This window comes from Phoenix dactylifera, chromosome 4 (assembly GCF_051530095.1).
Source record: "Phoenix dactylifera cultivar Ajwa chromosome 4, Ajwa_hap1_PhDact_Kaust_v1.1, whole genome shotgun sequence".
NCBI lineage: Eukaryota > Viridiplantae > Streptophyta > Magnoliopsida > Arecales > Arecaceae > Phoenix > Phoenix dactylifera.
In genome coordinates, this window is record NC_143193.1 from 42,370,720 (window position 1) to 42,393,730 (window position 23,011).

Sequence of the window (23,011 nt, forward strand, 5' to 3'; positions counted from 1 at the left end):
TATACTCAAACTCTTTTTCATCACCAGAATATTCTACGGGATCAACTACTTGGTCCTCAACCTCTTGCATATCATCAAACTCTTGCTTCAAGGCTAAAGCATGTTGAGGACAACGTGCAGCTATGTGACCCTTATTATGACAATGATAACACTGTATCGAAAAACCGCTAGAACAAGGATCACTGACGAAGCCACTAGAATGAATAACAAGCTAAAGTTTCCTACTCCTAACAGTACTATCCCAAGAAGCTATCTAGAAAACAACCCTAGATTGGATAGTAAAATTCGATTGGGAAACAAGTCTAGATTAATGAGAGTCACTCACCTGACAAAAGAACCTACGTTGAGGAGTCTCAAGATACATTTCTATAGTAATGGTCTTTTGATATGCCGCCTCTAAGGAATCAGATGCATATAATTCTACTTCCCTTTTAATATGTTCCCTAAGCTCATTAATACATCTTCTAATTTTATGGAATGGGTCTTCCTGTATCCTGGTGCTAAGCATAAGCTCATCAAATCTCTCCATGTATTTGGACATAGTTGAGGGTGTTCTATGATTCAAAAGTTGATCAAATAATTGATTCATATAATAGGAAGGTAGGTACTTCTTCATTAACTTATGTCTCATAAGTGCCCAGTAGGTGATAAATAGTTCATCTAGACATTAAAATTTTGCTGGACATCCTGCCAATATTTTTTAGCAGCTCTTACTAACTTCATCTTAGTAAAATGAACTCTTTCTCTATCACACGTATCATACCAATTAAATTAATCCTCAAGCTCATCCAACCAATCTAAGAAGGTATCAGGGTCTAATTTACCATCATAAGATCACATATCTACCTTAGCCAACCTAGTAATGCCACTAATGTCCTCCTAATCATGTCTACGAGATGGAGGAAATTGCATATTGATCTTATCATGATATCTAACATGTTGATCAATTGGCATATGATGGATTTCACCTAGACAATCATAAACTAGTTACCTATGGTTCTGTCTACATTGATGCCTAGAAATCTAATGCTCTTCTATAAACTCATCCTTCTCCTGAACATTATCAAGAGCCCTAAATTCCATATTATAATAAGGATCTCTAGGTAAAACTCTGGCATATCTAAGAGCATAACGCATTCAATTAGTAGCTACAACTAACATAGGAGTAAGAAGAATACCCTGGACCCATCTGAATGAGGAGATCCATCAAGTTGCTTAGCAGACTCGTCTACCCCTAAACCTCTTAGGGCAAACTACCTGCTAACTTAATTACTCATATTGTTCTCTCATTTGTTCAATTTTCTGGCCTATGAAGCTTATAAAGATTGAGGGTCAACAGAATTTATGGTAGTTTGGTCCATAGTAGATCAGTGGCCACTCTGTTTGTTTCTGGTCATAGTGTGATGCACTCAGGTGCAGGATAATAAAATTATATAGAGAGAGACTAAAAATTATAATAATAAACTAAGATGCTTAAACTATATGATGTACACACATAAAACTAATAAGTTTAATATAGATGATATGCCAAAGTTTAAAAACTAAGAAGGGTGCAAATAAGGGTTAGGCGCAAGAATATTTTTTTCTTTTTTTATAGCTAGAAGAAAGGGATAAAGTTAAACTTGAACTAAGCAATTTACTAGTTATCTAACCAAATAAATATCAATGAAGCTTTCAAAGGGAAGGTGTTACCTCACTAAGAGCACTTTAAACTACTACTTTATCTTCTAGCCAAAGAAAACTCACTATAGAGGCTAAAACAATAGAAACAGATGTTATGTAGAAATTAGCTAGGACAGGTTCTTGTGCTAATGTGGTGTTGATGTGGCAAAGCCGCTAATGTGGTGCTGACACGGCCGATGATGTTGTCGGACTGCATGACTGTGATGACAAGTCAAAGGTTGTTGCCTTTATGATGTATCGACTAGTTGCTAAGTTGGGTCGGGTCAAATAAGGTTTAAATCCGAATTTGTGGGTTGAATCAAGCGAATAGGTCAGATCTTGATTCAAATTTGGATCAACTAAAGCTTCTTTTGCGTCAAACTTGTGGATCAAATTTGACTTTGAACCTAGATCTGCTTCGACTTTAAAGCAAAATATCTAAGGTGTTGTGGTGTAGTTGGAGGAAGTAGGGATGTGGGTTTGAGCATCCGATCAAGCGGCAAAAGGGCGGAGTCTGATGAGCGAGCTGAAGACAAGAACTCTATTGTCGGAGTGGAGAGTCGAACTCGAGGAACGAGGGTGGCCGGAAGCCAGAGATGCTAAATATTGGTGTGCCGGATGGGTGCGATAGTTGCGATGGATGAATAGGGATTTGGGTGATTTCTTTTCCATTTTTTTTCACCTTTGGCGATGGTGCGGTGGACAAGTTAAATCTTGGGGGGGTGGTTCAAAGGGTTGCTAGGGCTGCAATGATGGAGCGGCAATGATATGGTAGTGGTGGTGGATCAACCTAGCTCCGATACCAACTAATGCAGGACAGAGGGAGAAGAAGAAGAGGGAAGAAGAGGAGAAAGAAGATGAGGGAAAAATAGTGAGGAAGGAGAAGAAGAATCCATGGGAAGGGCAACTCGATATTATCCTAGTAAGAGTCTGTATCGACGCAAAACACTGAAGTCCTTACAAAAGTTTAGTCCTAATAAAAATAGAATTCCAAATAAAAATAAAATTCTCTAATTTTTAAATAAAATAAAATTAGCCTAAATAAAATAAATTTTTTCTAATTCTTATATTTGCGCCTAACAGTAGTGCACTTAGATTTATTATAGAATGGTCTTCCATTAGCAAGTAGCAAGGAAGAGAAGAGGCGGCAAGATGGATGGAGAGAGAAGAGGGAGGCGGTGGAGGAGAGGGCAGAGATGAGACGACCCTCTATGCGATTAGATGAGAGAGATTTGGTCGGGTTGTTGGATCGAATGGGGCTAGATCCGATCAAGATTATCCACACCAGGTCTTTCCTATATCGCATCGAGCCAATATTTTGTTGTAAATGCCTCTTGATGAGTTACTATAAGAAAAATGGCATGATTCATAATCCTCAGGTCTCGTAGTATATGCAAATTTTTTTTTCCTTTTTTGTTTGTACAATAAGGGAGGCATTTACAGCAAGAAGCCATAAGCATCAGCAACATCTTTGCTTGAAGTTAATCACCCTTCTTCCAGGTTGAATAAGCTTCCAATGCCAACGATGTCAGCTAATCGGCTATCTGGTTACCTCCTGTATAAATGTGACAAGCTTGAAAAGCTCAAAAAAAAAAAAAACTTCTTCAGCTGCAGAATATCTTGTAACAGAGGGTTAGTTTAATGCATATGGATATCTTTCCTATTTATTGAGGAGATTATTATCATAAGTCACCCTCTGGCCAAACTTGGATGGCTTTATACTTAAATACACTGAGGAGAGGGGGTAACCAAGTTACTAAAAAGAAGGCTTCCTGTTTCGGTTACTCTAGTGCCTTGTGATAGAGTTGAAGACAACCAGTGAATGGCTCTGGATAAAATCAAATACAAATTGAGTGTTCCTCTAACCACATCTGCAGGTGGATTAACCATAACTTGAAAGACCCTTTCATTTCTAGCTTTCCAAATAAGCCATACTATACATGCTATGGTTGCTTTTACTCATTTTTCTACTTGCACAAGGGACAAAACATCCACTGATACTGGCAAGAGATAGAAAAAAAGCTCACAGTACCGTATTGCTCTGCTAAGAAGAAGCTATAGTAACATACTTGTACTCCTCCACTTGACTTGGGCAATGATCATAAAATTGAGAATCAGACCCAATAATTCCACATCTATGGAGGACCGATTTACAAGATATCTTTAACTATACTAATTTCCACCATAAAGTTTTAACTTTCATGGAGTATACAACTTCCAACTCCAGGCAAAGGATAAAGAGTAGCCTGCAAAAGTAGTATCAACCAGCAAATTATATACATGTTTGGCACCCAGAAACAAAACGTTATTCTTTTTTCCTAATCCTCATCTTTTTACTCTTATTCCCACTCTATTCCTTGAAGGCGGGTCCGACCAAATTGGAACTCTCGACCGTATCTATACTTCATTATAAAATGAAAAGGAAACATGTCAAATAGATTCCTCTATCAAATGTACCAACCAAAATATCTTTAGTTTTTTACAGAAGTATTATCCAAAAAAATAAGCTAATAATGATATTCTTAGTGAATATCAAAAATAATATATTTTATTATTTTATCTTCCTGTTTGTAAACTATGTGAGTTATTATCTTTCCATTGTTACTTCTTCTCCCATAGTATCAAATTTAAGTTGTGTGGGAAATCCTCTCTCTATGTCCCTAAGCTCACGAATCGTGTCACCCATCCTTCGATTGTAACTGAGATATTATCTTTAAAAAAAAAATTCTCAAAAAACATTGTAAAATGAGATATCTTCATCACTGGATTTATTCAAACCTTTTTTTGAGTGGATTAGATACACAAAATTCTCAAAAAACATTTGGTATGGGACGAACATCCCAAGATAAAGAGTGATGCGGATGGAGATGATGAGGCCACCACATTTAGTTGCACAATAGTAGTCGTACATAGTAGTGATTTCAAATCATCCACACTTCTCAAATCATCACATAATCCAGCGATGGAATACTTGTCCTTAAGGTCAGGTAATCAAGATCATTCTAAGACAGTGATATTGAACTGAAATTTGACGACAAAAATACCGCTTAGTTTAGTAAAAAAAATTGGTCTATCAATATACCATTAATATATTATATCAATATTATATCATATATTAATCATATTTTTTATATTATTATTATGATAATTTTAAATTATAGTAAAAATATATTATTTTACTTTATATTTATATAATTAAATTATTTAATATATTACTTCTATTTGTCTTATTTTCCTAATCAAAATAAATATTAGTATTAAACATAGTATATCATAACTATAAATAAAAATATTAATTCCGTAATAACAATTAATATACCTTTATAGAATTAATAATTTATAGAATAAATAAATACATTTTTTATAAAATATATTAATAATTAATATATTAACATATATATTAAAATTTTATTATAATATAATTTATATGATTAATAAATATATTTTTATATCAGAAATAATTTTGGTCTTATATGGCAAGTAATTTTGGAATCCCAACGGGTTACTCACAAATATCAAAAAAAATAATCATTAAAATATAGTATGCTAGGTATAGTAACTTTGAATCATCAAAAAATTATATTATTTGAGATAAGAATCACCGTTAATCTAACATCATCTTGTTTAGATCGCTAAATGCCACCTAGAATTCAACGTCACTCTTCTAGGCCTATGATCAACTTCTAAGTCAATGTTTCTCTCTTTTGAGCCGGGAACTATAAATCTTGTTGCGTATCGAAATTAATGAGCAGTCGCTTCCACTCAACACCCACCACCCTTGTCTCGCTCTTTAACAAGCGAGAAGACCCCTAAGGGATAAAATTACATGAAGATTCCCATGAGACCCCTTCTATATCTCCTCCTCCTCTCATTCCTTCCATCCAATTCTCTTCAGGCGAGATTGGCAACATCATCGCCGTCTCTCCCCTTGTCGACGAGCTCGCGATGGATCGTGGACGGGAACGGCCGGCGGGTGAAGCTGGCCTGCGTCAACTGGGCGGCGCACCTGGAGGCGGCGGCGGCGGAGGGGCTGGGGAAGCAGCCACTCGACACCATCTCACGGCGAGTAGTCGCTCTGGGCTTCAACTGTGTCCGTCTCACCTGGCCACTCTACCTCCTCACCAACGCCTCTCTCGGCTCCCTCCCCCTTCGCGCCTCCCTCGCCGGCCTCGGCCTCCTCGAGTCCGCCGCCGCCGTCGCCGTCAACAACCCAGCGCTGCTGGATCTCCCTCTCCTCCAGGCCTTTCAGGTCAGCCACCGATCCCACCATTCAATTCTCCAATCAAAGCTTTGCTCAGCAGCAGCACGAAAAAGTCTCGACAAGAAAACTTTACTTAGCTGACGTGTAAGCTCTGTACATTTTTTGCGTGAGATATTGGTGTTGCAGTATTGATTCTTATCTTGGCACCAACATCACTGTCTCAGCAACCCCATGCTGCTACATTATTATTATAATTATAATGCGGTACACGGTACATGATACATTAAGTATTATGATATAGCATATAGGTTCAGTATGGCATGTTACATTTGATATAGTACGATACCAATTGGTTTGAAAAATTTTGCTTGGCACCAATTGTTGGCCAATAGATGATGGACAATGTACATAGATACAAACCTTGACCACTTTGGGATGAGAGGGAAGCCAAATTTCCCTTTGAGATAGGTTTAAGGTCTCATTCCCAATCTCGTGATTTTGCATACTGTTGGGGGGGGGGGGGGGGGGGGGAGGGGGGGAGCGAACATAGTCCCACATCGGCTAGTAGCGGGAAGGTTCTGTGCCTTATAATGAGGAGGGCGAAGCCCTTTCCTCACGAGAGCCCTTTTTGTGGGACAAAACCGTGAGGGTCGGGGCAGTACCTACGCGGACCCCGTGGCGTACGGCCCAGGGGCAGTACCTACGCGGACCCCTTGGCGTGCAGGCGCGCCCAAAATGGACAATACCTCATGGGGGACGCGGTCTCTTTCTCTGCCCGGCCGGTGTGGGCTATGCTGTTGCGCGGGCCCAAAAAATCCCGCAACAGATGGCGCCGTCTGTGGGAAGCGTCCTTTTGCCGCAGGCTACCCCCGAGACTGGGAGGCGCACTGAACCTTCCTGCTGGGAGGGTTATGTTGTGGGGGGGCCGAACATAATCCCACATCGACTAGCAGCGGAAAGATTCTGTGCCTTATAATGAGAAGGGCGAAGCCCTTTCCTCACGAGGGCCTTTTTTGTGAGAGAAAACCGTGAGAGTCGGGGCAGTACCTACGCGGACCGCCGTGGCGTACGACCCAGGAGCAGTACCTACGCGGACCCCCTGGCGTGCAGGCGCGCCCAAAGCGAACAATACCTCGTGGGGGACGCGGTCTCTTTCTCTGCCCGGCCGGTGTGGGCTATGCTGTTGCGCGGGCCCAAAAAATCCCACAATACATACCATTGTGGATAGTTGCGGCATCATCCATCTCGAAGACGGATGGCTCTCTTTTGTCCCGAGAACATGTCCAAATATTTTTTAGTACGATATATAGTGCGTGCGAATATGAAGGAGAGCTGTCTATCTCCAAGATGGATGATGTGGTAGCTATCTAAGATAGTACTGCATTATGTAGTTGCAAAAGTCGCAACCTAGAGGATCCCGTCGATCATTTCCTTCAATTTTTGAATTTTGAAGTTAGTCATATGACATACAAATTGCACATTAATTACAAGAATCCCACCACCATGTCTTGCTAGTAGACCCCCTGGACAAGCTTTTCTAACACTTTGGATAGATGATTTGCCAAAATAGAGGACAGCCTGATCCAGCACTGTGCTCAAACAATGCAACTTAATTTCTATACATCAATGCTCTCATACCATGCCTTAATTGCATCACAAACCATAACACCTGCATGATAAAAAGGGTCAAAAAATTCTTTATGATCACCTTCAACGGAATTGAACATAGACCATCTAATTTAGGAGGCTGGTGACAAGCAACCAACTAGAAGTGGTTTCCAAGGTGACGAAAATAGTTATAAGCTTTGCTTTCTCTGATGCATGGATATTGCAGATATTTTCATCATATTTATGAATGTTGCTAATCAAACGTAGGAATTTTCTTGACAATTTTGTGAATAAGCATGATTTCTTAACTATAAGAAACATGCCCTATCTAATTCACAGATTATAGGAGAGTGATGTGGTATTTTATTTCTGAAAATCAAGTATCTAGTACAAGATTCAGAGGATTAGAGAGGCCTCTCCTCTCTAGACTTCATCAAAGAAAAAAATGTTAAGGTCATTGTTCCACTGGTCCTTCCCTCAAACTACATCCCTATTTGGGGTGTGAAAATAAATTCCAACTTCGTTAAGCCCTACTTGTTTGAGGAATCAAATACTATCATTATTAGTCAATGATATGATAAGTTTGGACTCAATCATCTAAACATTTTCTTTACAATTCGGTTGACAATTGGTTCATTAAGTAATGACCCTCTTTGGTAACTAGAAGGCAACAGTGTATGCTATTCTGTGAATTTTCTAGCTCAAACCTGTTTGCTCAACTTCTCTAGGCTGTATGCTTGAAAATGTTTGCGACTGTACCTGACTTGTTATAGAAGATTTAATGGCAGATGTTATGTCCTCATTAACTACCAAAAGAAACTATGGTCTCATCCAAGTGTTCATCCACAAGCATAGAATAAAAGGATGGTTGATAAGCATAAGAAACCATGAAAGTAGTCAGCCTCCGAAGATCCAACAGGATAGTATTGCTCTGTTGATGCTCATTAGGCTGTATACTCTTCTAAGTTTACCATGACATGGATTTTAGTTGCTTATTTAAGTTAATAAGATGAGGCTCTCTAGGTAGTACAGCTAACGCAAGACAGTTACTTGCAGTCTGCTTTTAATGGTTTTGGTAAATAGCTCATACCATCTGGTTCTCAAACAACTTCTTATGTACGAAGCTTTAGTTAACACAATCAAACTTTTAAAATAAGCACTGAAGCCTTTTCCTCACGAGAGCCCTTTTTGTGGGACAAAACCGTGAGGGTCGGGGTAGTACCTACGCGGACCCTCGTGGCGTACGGCCCAGGGGCAGTACCTACGCGGACCCCTTGGCGTGCAGGCGCGCCCAAAACGGACAATACCTCATGGGGGACGCGGTCTCTTTCTCTGCCAGGCCGGTGTGGGCTATGCTGTTGCGCGGGCCCAAAAAACCCCACAACAGATGGCGCCGTCTGTGGGAAGCGCCCCTTTGCCGCAGGCTACCTCCGGGACTGGGAGGCGCACTGAACCTTCCTGCTGGGGGGGCTATGTTGTGGGGGGGCCGAACATAGTCCCACATCGACTAGCAGCGGAAAGGTTCTGTGCCTTATAATGAGAAGGGCGAAGCCCTTTCCTCACGAGGGCCCTTTTTGTGGGACAAAACTGTGAGAGTCGGGGCAGTACCTACGCGGACCGCCGTGGCGTACGACCTAGGGGCAGTACCTACGCGGACCCCCTGGCGTGCAGGCGCGCCCAAAGCGAACAATACCTCGTGGGGGACGCGGTCTCTTTCTCTGCCCGGCCGGTGTGGGCTATGCTGTTGCGCGGGCCCAAAAAATCCCACAACACATACCATTGTGGATAGTTGCGGCATCATCCATCTCGAAGACGGATGGCTCTCTTTTGTCCCGAGAACATGTCCAAATATTTTTCAGTACGATATATAGTGCGTGCGAATATGAAGGAGAGCTATCTATCTCCAAGATGGATGATGTGGTAGCTATCTAAGATAGTACTGCATTATGTAGTTGCAAAAGTCGCAACCTAGAGGATCCCGTCGATCATTTCCTTCAATTTTTGAATTTTGAAGTTAGTCATATGACATACAAATTGCACATTAATTACAAGAATCCCACCACCATGTCTTGCTAGTAGACCCCCTGGACAAGCTTTTCTAACACTTTGGATAGATGATTTGCCAAAATAGAGGACAGCCTGATCCAGCACTGTGCTCAAACAATGCAACTTAATTTCTATACATCAATGCTCTCATACCATGCCTTAATTGCATCACAAACCATAACACCTGCATGATAAAAAGGGTCAAAAAATTCTTTATGATCACCTTCAACGGAATTGAACATAGACCATCTAATTTAGGAGGCTGGTGACAAGCAACCAACTAGAAGTGGTTTCCAAGGTGACGAAAATAGTTATAAGCTTTGCTTTCTCTGATGCATGGATATTGCAGATATTTTCATCATATTTATGAATGTTGCTAATCAAACGTAGGAATTTTCTTGACAATTTTGTGAATAAGCATGATTTCTTAACTATAAGAAACATGCCCTATCTAATTCACAGATTATAGGAGAGTGATGTGGTTTTTTATTTCTGAAAATCAAGTATCTAGTACAAGATTCAGAGGATTAGAGAGGCCTCTCCTCTCTAGACTTCATCAAAGAAAAAAATGTTAAGGTCATTGTTCCACTGGTCCTTCCCTCAAACTACATCCCTATTTGGGGTGTGAAAATAAATTCCAACTTCGTTAAGCCCTGCTTGTTTGAGGAATCAAATACTATCATTATTAGTCAATGATATGATAAGTTTGGACTCAATCATCTAAACATTTTCTTTACAATTCGGTTGACAATTGGTTCATTAAGTAATGACCCTCTTTGGTAACTAGAAGGCAACAGTGTATGCTATTCTGTGAATTTTCTAGCTCAAACCTGTTTGCTCAACTTCTCTAGGCTGTATGCTTGAAAATGTTTGCGACTGTACCTGACCTGTTATAGAAGATTTAATGGCAGATGTTATGTCCTCATTAACTACCAAAAGAAACTATGGTCTCATCCAAGTGTTCATCCACAAGCATAGAATAAAAGGATGGTTGATAAGCATAAGAAACCATGAAAGTAGTCAGCCTCCGAAGATCCAACAGGATAGTATTGCTCTGTTGATGCTCATTAGGCTGTATACTCTTCTAAGTTTACCATGACATGGATTTTAGTTGCTTATTTAAGTTAATAAGATGAGGCTCTCTAGGTAGTACAGCTAACGCAAGACAGTTACTTGCAGTCTGCTTTTAATGGTTTTGGTAAATAGCTCATACCATCTGGTTCTCAAACAACTTCTTATGTACGAAGCTTTAGTTAACACAATCAAACTTTTAAGAGGTTCAAATTCTACAAATTAAAACTAGAAAAACATGAAACAGGCTGTGGTGTCAAATCTGGCCAGCAACAACATAATGGTCATACTGGACAATCAAATAAGCAAGCCTGGGTGGTGCTGCAGCAAATTTGATGAAAATGGCTTCTTTGGAGACAAATACTTTGATCCTGATGAATGGTTACGGGGCCTAACAATGATGGCAACAATGTTCAACAGTTCGGCCAATGTGGTTGGCATGAGCTTGAGGAATGAGCTCCGCGGCCCCAAGCAGAATATTAGCCTTTGGTACAGGTATACAGATTTAATTGCGCCGTTCATGGCATGGCTTTTCTCATTTAATTGACAGAATCTTTCATTTTTTTTACAACTTAGGTACATGCAAATAGGTGCAGAGGCAGTGCATGCAGCAAATCCTGATCTTTTAATTATACTATCAGGGTTAGACTATGATAAAGATCTCAGCTTCTTATCTGAGAAGCAAGTGAAATTAACATTCACAGACAAGGTTGTTTTCGAGCTACATTGGTACGGGTTCTCAGATGGTGGCGATTGGGAGAATGGGAACCCTAATGAAGTCTGTGGAAGTGTAGTGGATAACATGACGAAGAATGGAGGCTTCCTATTAGAACAAGGGTGGCCATTGTTCCTCTCTGAATTTGGGGTGGATCAAAGTGGAAGGAATATGGCTGACAACCGCTTCTTGAGCTGCTTCCTAAGTGTGGCAGCTGAACTGGATCTGGATTGGGCTCTGTGGGCATTGCAAGGGAGTTACTATATTAGAGAGGGGCAACTGGGATATGATGAGACCTATGGTGTGCTTGGCTGGGATTGGTGTAAGGCCAGGAATTCAAGTTTTGTAAATAGAATTGCTGCTCTACAAGCTCCCTTCCAAGGTATGTCATCAAATGTTTTATTAATAAGAATCTATTTAGCATACTTGATAACTTCATGAAACCATAGCAAAGAAAACTATTTTGTTCATCTACCATAGGTTGCATTTAACAACATTGCAATGATAACATGTTTATAATGCAGGACCTGGTCTATCCAATAATTCTCCATACGATATAATCTTCCATCCATTAACTGGACTTTGTGTTGTAAAAAAGTCTTCATCAAAGAACCTGCTTGAGTTAGGCCTGTGTGCAAATTCAGAAGCCTGGAACTACACAGCAGAGCAGAATGTAATGCTAGAAGGCACAAAATACTGCATGCTAGCCAAAGGCGCAGGTCGGCGGGCAAGGCTTGGAACTGGTTGTGGTGGCTCCAATTCAATTTGGGAACTAATTTCAGACTCCAGGATGCATGTTTCATCCAAGCTTCCCAAAAATGGCAGCACTGTATGTTTGGATATCAGCCAGGACGGTACTATCATAACTAATTTGTGCAAGTGCCTAAGCCAGGATGGGACATGCAATCCAGATAGCCAATGGTTCAAAATTATCAGAAGCACTAGAGAAAGAGAGAGCCAAACTACTCATTTAAAATTACCCTCCCAAGCATAGTCGGCTGGACAAATCTTTCCAGCAGAAATGCAAAGAGATGGGACTTTGCCAACATGAAAGTGCAACTACAAATTCAAGGTTTGAAATTATTATTTTTATTTTAATGTTAAATGGTCTGCTTGACGTGAATTAATTATTTGGAAATAATGATTTGTAAAGAATTCATCATATATCGGATATATCTTATTTTATGATGAAATCAGCAAATACATACCTTATAAGAGTTGAGTATGGATAGGATTGTTGAGGTATACTTTCCTTTAAGAGTAGATTTGCAATGCCCTTAAGTTTTGCACGAATTGTCCGTGTTTGGCATCGGGTGGAGGAGCTGTGAGGGAGTCGGCTGGGATCAACCTAGATGTGTCATCCTCTTCATGGTCCTCCTGCTAGTACTTTACTTTTGTTTGGTGTTGTCGTAGGTGTTTGATGAAATATGGATCAATCGTTGAGAGACCTGTGCTTTTCTTGGCTGCTCCCATTATAGTTTCCATTGCTCCGATGCTGCTACTAAGTGCTTGGATTTGTTTTGTGCTTTATCATTGGGAGTTTTGTTAAGGTGTTCTCAACATGTTTGGTGAAATGTGGCTGATTGGTTGAGCGGCAGGCACTTTGCTTGGCTTCTCATATTGTGGTTGCCTTTGCTGCAATGCTCCTATTAAGTGTTTCAATTGATTATGAGCTTAATCATTGGCATTTTTTCTTGCTCTTGTGATTTTTGTTTCTGGTTTGTTTGTTGATTTTTGTTGCTGGTTTATTTGTTGATTTTGTAGTTCTAGTGAGGGTTTGGTGGGGCTTTCTTCTATGTGACCAAACGTGCTCGGATGGTTTGATGGATGGTGGCTTTGTTAGCTCCTCCTTTTGGTGCATGGATGATCTAGTAAAGTAGTAATGCCTTAGGAACATAATAGTGTATGGTTGGGTAGAGGATAGTCATAAAAAGATATAGAACCCATAATTTTGTGAACTCCTCTACATCTTGTTGTCTACTCTTTCCAACAAAATATTTTAATTTATTCTTTATTGCATCTCTCCCTACCTTTTTGTGGTCATCCTCAAAAAATTGGGTGATAAGGTCAGACTTACCCCTCCTCTCCCTTTGTAGTTCGGTCTCATCGCTCGTGGCCCTCAAATTAAGGATGAGCACAAAATCGATCCCTACAAAAGGCATTAGCACCTTACCAAATCAAAAACCCTCCTCCTTATCATCCCAGAAGGAGAGCGATGTATCTAGGACTGGCCTGCTCTACTTGATATATGGAAAAGCTAAGATATGTACAAATGGAGTGATGGTCACCCTTTCCTTTTGTTTCTTAGACATGGACTCGACAAGGATGACGGTGAGATATATGAAGTGGCTGAAGTAGCACATTCCATCAACCATATTCTTTGGGCCAACAGAAGGTATTTTTTCAGATTTGATGTTGCTCCTTCTTAGCCTTCCCATCTTAGATATCTGCATCACAAATGATATTCAAACAATACTTTTTAATAATATCATTTCAAAATTAGAAATGTATATTTGATTAAATCATCATATATTAATTAATGATCTTCATAACTCTAATAAAGAATAGAAATAGCATTGAATAACTATTAATGAAAGATTATAATAATTTTTTCATGATAAATATATTTAATATACTAGCTCAAACTTTCTATCTATTATTTTTTCAAATTTTGACCTTTCTTAATATCAAAAAACTAATGACCTAGAATACTATATAACAATTTGGAATTTATATAAATTGAGGTTAATTATGCTTTAAGGATTAACCTACCTAGAGATAGGCTGCAGAGATGACTCACTGCAGAGACAAAATGAAAAATGCCTATGCACGCGGAAGAGAAAAATATAGAGGAGTGCGGAAGTTGGAAAGCCACAAATTAGCGCCTCGAAGCCACAGAGATATTTTAAAGGATTTCAGCTAAATAGATGAGTAGGAAAGATGGGAGGGTTTGAGAAGTAGATTTCCAATTGGTCGAAAGAAAGTGAGTCGAGCGAAGAGGCGGAGCGAGAAGAATTCGAAAAATCATGAAGAAGGCTTCGACTGAATACGAGTTGGCCAAAGTCAGGAGGGTTTGGGAATAATGCATATGATCGACCGGCCGTAGGATTTCGATCGAAAAGTTGAATGAGAGAATCTCAGGTTGGACGAGTGAGGAGGCGAACTGAGAGAGAGTCAGAAAATCCTGGAAGGAGGCAGTCGGAAAATCGGGAAGGAGGCAGTCAGAAAATCGGGAAGAGCCTTTGACAGAATACAGGTGGAAAACTGGGAAAAGACTATTTGGGGATGATGAAAAATTAAGGGCATTCTCGTTCGAAGGGATGGATCGTTTAATTTCAAATTGCATATGGACTAGTTGTTATAAAATCGGTTCACAGGGACCAATAGTTAATGCACTGTCCAAGTATGGATTGGCCCTTTATTTCTCCCAAAAAAGCAGAAATTAATTCCTCATCCTCTCGATGATCATGCTATAACAAAATTTTTTCCTTGACTAGAACTGCTATTTCTGGTCCATAGATAAGGGTCTTCATAATTTCTTATCCTTAATGGCCATTTCAATATTCTAAAATCCTGAGGATGCCCCCACGACCCCCACCAAAACGGTTACAATGCGTTGATTTTTTTCTCGATATCCTAGCTGATCGCAATTAATCCCTTTCCGTTAAGGGAATTAATCATAGCAGCATCATGACGATCTTATATGCATACCCCAAATATGTTATTTATGCAAATCAACACGTTTATTGAAATCGCTTCTTTATTCTTCTCCGATATCCTGGGTGATCGCCAATATTGAAATTGCTTCTTTATTCAAGTGGCCAAAATCTTTTATTCCTTGTTTGCCAAATCTCTTATTTCCCATTTGGTTCTATCTCCTTGTAAAATGTGAACCGAAAATAGTCCCAATTTTTAGTCTATTAATACGTAAAAGGAGTCCATGAAGAAAAATCCTCCTCACTCTATATCATCATTTTCTTCTCAAAAAATATTGAAATAGCATCTTGGAGCATCTCTTCATCCCTCCATGCTTTTTAGTTGTCATAGCTTGAAAAAACACAAGTAGCCCAATTTTTATGGTTGTTTGTTCTTATGGTAGCGAAACCTATATTATTTCCATCTTTGAGGCAGAAATCTTAATCGAATTTACAATAAAATAGTGGAATAGTGGAGACATCTACCTACTACAATGATAGAAGTAAAATTTTATATTCCCAACAAGTTGAAAATGCTTATTATGCCCATAGGCGATAAGGATATTCGGAATATGCATCAAATACATGTTAACTTAGCGGCGTCGGTGATCAGAATGGTTGCTAGTCATTCTCCATGGTTGTCTAAAGCTACTAATGTGTTAATCGATATGAGGTAATGCACAAGATATTTGCATCCCTTTTTATTTTGGTATTCTTAGTTTTAATTAGTGTTGTATTGCAATTTATTTTAAGCACAAAATTGATTGTTAATATGCTATTTTTTAAAAAATATATTGTAGGGATAGTGGCTCATCCCAAAATGTTGAGTATAGAGGCAGTTACAAGGATGATTCAAAGAATAGCTTCTTATGTTTTACCACTTTTGGCAGCTCAAGTAATTTCGGTCTAGTTGTCGAAGAAACAAGAGTCGCAATTGAAGAGGAACCTAGTCAAAGAAATTCTTTGGATACTTGGAAAACCTCTATAGAGGGTGTTGGTCAGGAGTTCAAGGATGTGGAAACTTTTCGTGACACAATTTATAACTTCTGCATCACAAATTTTAGAGATTTTGTATTTGTGAAGAACGATTGTCAGCGAGTGACCATAGAATGTGGATATGAAGAATGTTAATGGTGTATTCATGCCTCTTGATTTGGAAATCAAGAAAGGTTTGCAATTAAAACAATGAATAGTAAGAATAGAGGGTTGCAAGTTCAGTCTCATAATAAGGCTTCGAAACTTTAAGATATGATGTTATATAGGCCGAGTAATATGGTAAAAAATAATTGTCGAGAATATGTTGTTGAATTTCCATATTATTAAGGTTGGCATAGGAAGGAGGTGGCTATGAAGGAGCTTTATAGTCACAAATCACTATCTTATGACCAGATACACTAGTATTGCGATGCCATTCTTCTGACCAACCCCGGCAGCATCATGGAGTATGAAATAAGTGAGGGTCGATTCACACGTCTATTCATTTCATTTTATGCTTCAATAATGGGTTTAATAAAAGGATGTAGACTTCTGATTTTCATGAATAGAATATTTATAAAGCATAAGGACGGATGTGTACTACTTGGCATGACTTGCAAAGATCCCAATGATAATATGTTCCCCATAGCATATGCTGTGGTTGATACAGAGACTGACGATAATTAGAAATGGTTTTGTCGGATTTTGAAAGAAGCAACTCATATTTACCGTGACTATCATGGTCAACAGTTCACGCTTATGATGGATAAACTTCAGAAAATTATTAAAGCAATGTTGAAATATTTTGTTAGTAGTTACCACTCATATTGTATCCGTGACGCAAAAGACAACTTCAAAAATCAGATTTGCAGCATCATTTTCTAAAATTTTAAGTTAGAAGTTTAATAACTAATTTTTGTAGCCCTACGTATGATCCTTTGATAATTATCAATGCAGGTGCTTGTTCATTATCATGTAGTTGAGAGAAAGAGGCTGCTTGATTTATTAAATGCTGCCACATAGACTCCAAGGCTGAATGTTGTCCATAAGGTAATTAGCAAGCTTACATCAAAAGCCCCACACTCTCTTGCAATCTCTCATCTCCTCGCTTCTCTATCGGAGCTTGCACTTGTGGCCTTCCTTGCGAGAGAAGGTGTAACTCCTCCCTAGGCTCTAGCTTTTCAATCACCTGATACAGGCAAAAACTTAAGTTTTGCATCGGGTTAAAATAGTTACAATGTTAGAAATAAACATTAAAAACCTGAAATTTTTTTAATTATTCATAACTTCAATGATCGCATCCACCTTGCGAGGGAATGGGGCGTGTTAGAACTATGTCCTAGAAGCCAATGTGGCTGACGCATATTTGTAATTTGAAATATAAATTTATACTTGACCCTTATTAATTATTAATAAGATTGGGCATTATTTTCATTCATGTTTGTATGTGTCTATGAATCGTCCAGAAAATTAATAAGATGATATAAATTCTCAAGAGTTGAGAATTTGAGGCATGCGTCATTAGTGATTAATTCCTAAATGCTCCTGATCGATGGATCATCACAAGGATGGTCCACAATGTGGGGATACTGAAGTGATTGTGCAAGTGCTTGTTAGAGAACAAGGGTACTGAGCGTGACCAAAGCAAGTAGTCACATGGATATCTATCCACTCGTCAGTGACATACTTATATTGCAGTTGTATGACTGGTCCTTTGACCTGCGGTGCTTTGGCTGGCTATTCACTGTGAGGTTGCTGTAGTTTGACGAGTACATACACATGGGCCCTAGCCATTCGGGTCCTTGTCATACAGATTGGCTGCAGCAGGTTCACTATAGGAATAGAAGTGCATTTAGAAGGGATCTATCGACCTTGATAGATTAAGAGTGATCCTATGTGATTTATGAGACTGAGTTCGATTAAATTCTTCGCCAGATATTTTGGAAAAGGAGTTTTCCAAATCTCGAACTAGAGTCAAATAAATCTTGCATATGATAGACGATGAGGTTTGACAAGTTATCCATAACCTCCGTCCTATCGGAATCCATGATAGAGGGACTATATCATACGCTAACTGCACCTAAAGGTTCATACATTCCGTTCTGCAGAGTTGCTACTACATACTATTAAGTGTCACTGGTGGATTGTGAGACTCACGGGTATTTATCTGATGATTGGTAAACTCTGATGAGTAGAACTGAAATCGTTTCAGTCCACTGAAAGAAGTGTCAGTGATATTGAGATGAGGATCTTAATATATATCACTACCAGACAGAATAGAACCTACGGGGTCACGCACATTAGAGAATTTGATTAGTCAAATGGTTGTAATTGTGATTTAGAATCACAATTGGTGTCAATTATCAATATGATTGGTGATTGAATTAACTCGTTAAGTGTTAATGAGTTAAAAGAAGAAGAAATGAGTAGAATTGATTGCAACTGGATTGCAATTGGGCTGATTTGATAAGCTAAATCAAATTGGGTTCGACCCAAATGGAGTTGGGCTCATGATTGGGTCAACCTTGATTAGATCAAGGTATATTTTTGGAAATATGCTTTAAGTCGTGTTCACACCATGCGTACTCTAAAGTCCCATGGCAATGTAGGATAAATATGCCTTAAGTCGTGTTCACACCATGCGGAGTCCAAAGTCCACATGGCACAGGATCATGCATGGCGCCTCCCCTCCTCCTAATTTGATTATGATTTAGCCATGGGACACATGGCATGCATCTAAGGGTGGCATGAAGAGGATTCTAATCCTCTTGATCAAGGCGCCATGGACACTTGGCATTAATCCAATGATGGACTAAACCCTAAACACCTAGTATAAGAAGGAGGGAGGGGAGGCGTGTGAAGGATCATTGGAGTTCTTCTTCCTCCATGCCTAAGGCCTCTTCCTCTCCTTCTTCCTCTTCCAAGGCAGCAAGGAAAGTTCCTTTCCTTCTCCTCTTCCATCACAAGCAAGCAAGGTAGAAGAAGAAGAAGAAAGAGTTTCTTCTTCAAGGAGCAAGGATTGATTGTTGTTCTTCTTCCTTTCTTCTACGACAATCAGGAGAGATCTCTACAAGGAGCTAGCACCCCAGTGAGATCCTATTCTCTGATTTTTAGATCCTCGTGTGGATACTTGTAGAGGCCGGACACGTGTGCGGCTACAAGAAGAATCTATACAATGATCATCAGATTGTGGCGAGCTTCTACACGCATAAATGTAAAGATGAGATCTTTACTTCTGATTTTTTGTTTTTGGTTTTGTAATCAAATTTTTAATCTTAGTCTCCTCTCTCTTATGGATTCAAAGAGATCTTCTGGATTATTGAATCCAGAATTTTTTTTGAATTCAACGATCTGTGGCAAGTTCATGAGATGAACAAACTTCGTGCGCGATTTCCACTGCGATCGTCACATCGCGCATGGGGTAACTCAGCAGCGCTTGCTCCAATGCAAGAGACGTAGATACATGAACAGTGGCTGGTGGCTTTCTTGAAGGCTATTTGCATACTCAATAGCTTATGTCAGCCAAAAAAAAATGTAACCATCATATCAATACGTATCTCAACAATGAAATTACAAAGAAACATAATGATGTTTGCCACCAGAGCGTTATGAACCATCCTTATACCTAGCAGATCCTTTGTTAGTGATGTTCCTTCTCCTCATACTCTCGGCTAGACTAGATATCTGCTAGCCAAGAAAAGTGAAAATGACATGACCCCAACTAAATGATCCTAAGCGGACTAAAACATTAAGATATAAACACAATGCCTTAGGAACATGGTAGTGTATGGTTGGAAAGAGAATAGTCACAAAGAGGATAGAACCCATAATTTTGTGAAATACTCTACATCTTATCGTCCACTCTTTCCAACAAGATATTTTAATTTATTCTTTACTATATCTTTGTTAGCCTTTTTGTGCTTACCCTCAAAAAATTGGGTAATGAGGTCAGACTTAACCCTCCTCTCTCTCTGCAATTCGGCCTCATCATCCATGGCCCTCAAACCAAGGATGAGTACAAAAATGGTCCCTACAAAAGGCACAAGCACCTTACCAAACCAAAAATCCTCCTCATCATCATTTCAAAAGGAGAGCAATGTATCTAGGACTGGCCTGCTTTGCTTGATATATGGAAGAGCTAGCTTATGTCCAAATGGAGTGTCGGTCACCCTTTTCTTTTGCTTCTCATACATGGACTCGACAAGGATGACGGTGATATATATGAGTGGCTAAAGTAGCACCTTCCATCGGCCATATTCTTCGAGCCAACAGAAGGTGCTTTTCAGATTTGATGTTGCTCCTTCTTAGCCTTCCCATCTTTGATATCTACATCACAAATGATATTCAAACAATACTTTTCAGTAATATCATTTCAAAATTAGAAATGTGTATTTGAGTAAATCATCATACATTAATTAATGATCTTCATAACACTAATAAATAATAGAAATAGCATTGAATAACTATCAATGAAAGATTATAATAATTTTTTAATGACAAATATGTTTAATGTACTAGCTTAAACTTTCTATCTATTATTTTTTCAAATTCTGATCTTTCTTACTATCAAAAAAACTAATGACCTAGAATACTATATAACAATTTGGTATTTATATAAATTGAGGTTAATTATACTTTAATGATTAACCTACCTAGAGATAGGCTGCAAAGATGACCCACCCCAGAGACAAAATGACAAACGCCTATGCACGCGGAAGAGAAAAATATGGAGGAGTGCGGAAGTTGGAAAACTACAAATTAGCGTGTCGAAGCCACAGAGATATTTTCAAGGATATCAGCTGAACGGAGGAGTGGGGAAGATGAGAGGATTTGAGAAGTACGTTTCCGACTGGTCGAAAGAAAGTGAATCGAGTGAGTAGGCGGAGTGAGAAGAATTCAGAAAATTGTGAAGGAGACTTCGACTGAACACGAGTTGGCCAAAGTCGGGAGGGTCTGGGAATAATGGGTATGATCGACTGGCCGTAGGATTTCGATCAGAAAGTCGGATGAGAGAATCCCATGTTGGACGAGCAAGGAGGCCGATTGAGAGAGAGAGCCAGAAAATCACGGAAGGAGGCAGTCGGAAAATCGGAAAGGAGGCAGTTGGAAAATTAGGAAGTGCCTTTGATAGAATACGGTTGGAAAACTAGGAAAAGACTATTTGGGGATGACGAAAAATGGAGGGCATTCTCGTCCGAAGGAATGGATCGTTTAATTTCAAATTGCATGTGGACCAGTTGTTATAAAATTGGTCCATAGGGACCAACAGTTAAAGGCACGGTCCAAAGATGGACTGGCCATTAATTTCTCCTCCCAAAAACTAGTTCCAAGGATGGACCGGTTCTGATTGGCTAGCCTTGTTGGGGTTAGAGATATATATACTACTTTAATGTTTCTGTGTATTTAAAGCTATATATACCACTTACAGATAGGGCTGCAAATGGATCGAGTCGGGTTAGGTCCTGAGTGACCCCGATCCAACCCAGTTTCTTATTCGAGTTCTAATTTTGGACCTAGACCCAACCCGGTTAAAAATCGGATTTGGTCAGGTCGAGTCTATGCCTACAAATTTTGATTCGACGGATCATTTGGATCAGGTCGGGTCCATGTATAACCCATACCAAACCCAAAAGGTAGGCCCAAATGATGTTGTCACTCTCTAACTTTTGAAGGTCTAAAAAAAAAAATTTGACCCAAAAAAAAAATGGATCGGGTCGGATCCGAGTCGAGATTGGGTGGACCCGACCCGACCCAAAAAATAGAACGGGTCTAAATTTAGGACCCGACTCGGCCCCGTGGATCCTAAAATTCGGGTCGGGTCCTACGCGGGTCGGGTTGGATCAGGTCGGGTCACGGGTCGACCCGGCCTATTTGCAGCTCTACTTACAAATAACCGGATTTAATATCCTTCTGTTGGGGGAATAAGATTTTTCCCCCAAGTGACACGAATGCCCCCAAGAAGCCGCACAATCGCCGACCCTGAACAGCCGAAGTCGGCGTCCGACCTCGGAACGCCCGACCTCAAGACATCCGACCTAGGAAAATCTTGATGCTCAAGGTCTACCCTTGTCAGCCACCTACTACGGCCGTACTCCTCCGAGGTCCAACTGAGGACCATACCCTGCCACTGCTTCAGCATTTATTGCGCATGGCCGCTGTAACCCTCCGGTTCACTCTACAATTAATGTGGATCTCCGGCTTACTCCACCATTAATGCGGATCTCCGGCTTACTCGACAATTAATGCGGATCTCCGGCTTACTCGACAATTAATGCGGATCTCCGGCTTACTCCACAATTAATGCGCATGGCTCCTGACATCTACGGATCCTCGGCTCTCCACGGCAAGTTAGCCCAGCAGAGTCTAGTCAACCATGATAAGTCCCCGATCTCGGCCATACCTCCGACACCGATGCAATAATTCGCCTGGCAGCGCCCCAATTCAGGTCGTACGACGACCTCACCGCCGACATCGATGTAATAATTCGCCTGACCGTGCGCCGACCTGGACAACATGCCAAGCCGTACTACGGCCTCGCCCCGTTACATCACAGGTACACCGACCCCCGCCTATAAAAGGGAACCTTGGCTTCTCAGGCGGGGGGGGGGGGGGAATTACACGCTCTACAAACACTTTATCTCCTCTTCAACACTATTTGCCCCCTCCCTGACTTGAGCGTCGGAGGGCCGGCGCCGGAAGACCCGGCCACCGGCTTGTTTGCAGGCACACCAAACGGAGGACGCCGCTCGCCGACGGATCGCCGCCCCGCCGTGAGGACCCCCAGCTCCCTCTCTCCGGCCACCCCAAGCGGAGGACGCCGCCCGCCGACCGGTCGCCGCCCCGCCGTGGTGACCCGCTGCTCTCTCTCACTCGACCGAAGATTGCCCCCGGGTCCAATTTCCAGCAACAGTTGGCGCTAGAGGAAGGGCCCGAGTAGCAGTCATGAAGTTGAGAAGTAAGGGAGCCTCCAACGTCTCCCGGCGTCCCCCGCAAAGTCCTGGACGCTCCGTCCAGAATTCTCCAACTCCGGCTGACCCA

General features: G+C 40.4%; 1 protein-coding gene across 1 annotated transcript; it reads left to right on the forward strand.

Moving 5' to 3' along the window:
* Positions 1-5,373: 5,373 nt before the first annotated feature.
* On the forward strand, positions 5,374-12,528 carry LOC120108340 (glycosyl hydrolase 5 family protein-like). The gene is made up of 4 exons (XM_039121931.3): positions 5,374-5,911; positions 10,836-11,083; positions 11,165-11,685; positions 11,828-12,528. Exons 1-4 carry the CDS (start codon positions 5,489-5,491, stop codon positions 12,295-12,297), a joined length of 1,662 nt encoding a protein of 553 aa, XP_038977859.3. The 5' UTR covers positions 5,374-5,488; the 3' UTR covers positions 12,298-12,528.
* The last annotated feature ends 10,483 nt before the right edge of the window (positions 12,529-23,011 follow it).